General features: G+C 41.0%; 1 protein-coding gene across 1 annotated transcript in view; it reads right to left on the bottom strand.

Moving 5' to 3' along the window:
- The window catches only part of T265_15753 (hypothetical protein), a gene marked incomplete at both ends in the record, with an annotated part of 7,675 nt that overhangs the window by 4,615 nt on the left and 1,482 nt on the right, over window positions 1–1,578 (bottom strand). Inside the window, 2 exons of the mRNA XM_009179075.1 lie at window positions 734–760; window positions 888–927. Of these exons, the coding sequence (XP_009177339.1) occupies window positions 734–760; window positions 888–927 (67 nt within the window). The remainder of the gene's footprint in view (window positions 1–733; window positions 761–887; window positions 928–1,578) is intronic.

Consider the following 1,578-nt stretch of genomic DNA (forward strand, 5'->3'; position numbering starts at 1 on the left):
CGAGAGGAGAGGAGCATTTGGTTCGAAGCGTGCACTTGGATATTGAATTCTCGTCTCAGCAGACAAAAACTTCAAGCGAGTACAGAAAGCCGGCTGCTAGACTGCTTGAACCTTGATTGTAAAATAAAACAATCCAATCACAACTGAACTCTGTCCACCCTCGCGGAACTTTTTAAACCCATCTGACTAAGAGGTAAAAGAAGCTCTCGGACACATAATTTTCCTCAATAATTCCGACGACTCTGGTGTGTTTGTTACTCGCTCTGTTGCGCATGAGGTTGAATGTCCAACTCACATTTGGACTATCACAACCGGTTAATGCTTCAGTCAAACTGCAATACAGATTTCTTCGGATCTCGGAAAGATAAGTTTGGTCACGTGGATGTGGTCTGCTTCTATGTTTTCTCACCCGCCCCCACTTGATGAAACATTCTTTCATGAAGGGCTATTCTAAATTCTCTCTTGACGCTTGTTGTACAACTTAGCCGCTTCCTTGAGGGTATCAGTTTTGTCCGGTCTGTCTTCCTTCTTTTCTGATATGAAATTCCAGTGATCATAAGGAGTACTGAATGGAATTGAATTTTTCTGCTCACCAAATCGAGTAACTTCTAGAACAGTTTGCAAACGCTAATGACGCGACTGGTAGTGGATGTATCAGTGGCGCACACGGACAATTCGGATACAAAGNGATGTATCAGTGGCGCACACGGACAATTTGGATACAAAGACTCACCTTCTCACCCTTCAGTCTGAGTAGACCCTGTGAAAAGTAGAAAAACAGCAAGATTCATACCAATACGATGGTACATTGTCCCTAAAACGAACGCGAGACTGTAAAAACGTACACTGAGCAGCTATGATGCGAAGAACTAATGATGAAAACTCACCTGCTTCAAGAGTTGCTCCACACAGGCACATGAATTCAAGCTGACATCCTAAAGGAAGGAAGTAAAACAAATGTATGAAGTACCAAGTGGAAAATTACCACTTGACAGAAAATTATTCGCCAAAAAATTTCCATTCAACACCAGAAATCTCTTTTATTTAAGCGTTGTTTTTCTATATCGTGTGGATTGAATCTGTTGACTTAGAGTTGTTTAATTCAGGCCGAAGAGTTTTCAGCAACCTTATGAGTAGTGTACTGGGTCTAGTCGTGCATTCTTTAGTTTCTAAAGTCACACTCATTCAGTGATTTCACACATTTGCTAAGAAACCGTAAACGGAGTTCGTACAAAGTACGCGTGCACGGAACGGTAGGTTGTTTGGAAAGATGCTTTTGACTATTGTCAAAAGACTAACGTGGTCGATTTTACTATGTTTAACCAATGAAGGAAGTGGGATCAACGTTCTTCGATATCGGTAAACAATTTCTCTCCAAAATCCGAGGGAATTCCAGGCTCATGACTCATCAACTTTGGATCGATAAATACTGTGGGGACCCATATATATATATACATATATATAGCAATATATAGTATACCAGATACTGTTTAGATGTTATATAATCACAGGCAAAAGAGAAGGAATTCACCCACTCAACCTCGCACTGACGATGTCACGTCGATCGCTGATGAAATG

The sequence above is a fragment of the Opisthorchis viverrini genome (genome assembly GCF_000715545.1).
Source record: "Opisthorchis viverrini unplaced genomic scaffold opera_v5_837, whole genome shotgun sequence".
NCBI lineage: Eukaryota > Metazoa > Platyhelminthes > Trematoda > Opisthorchiida > Opisthorchiidae > Opisthorchis > Opisthorchis viverrini.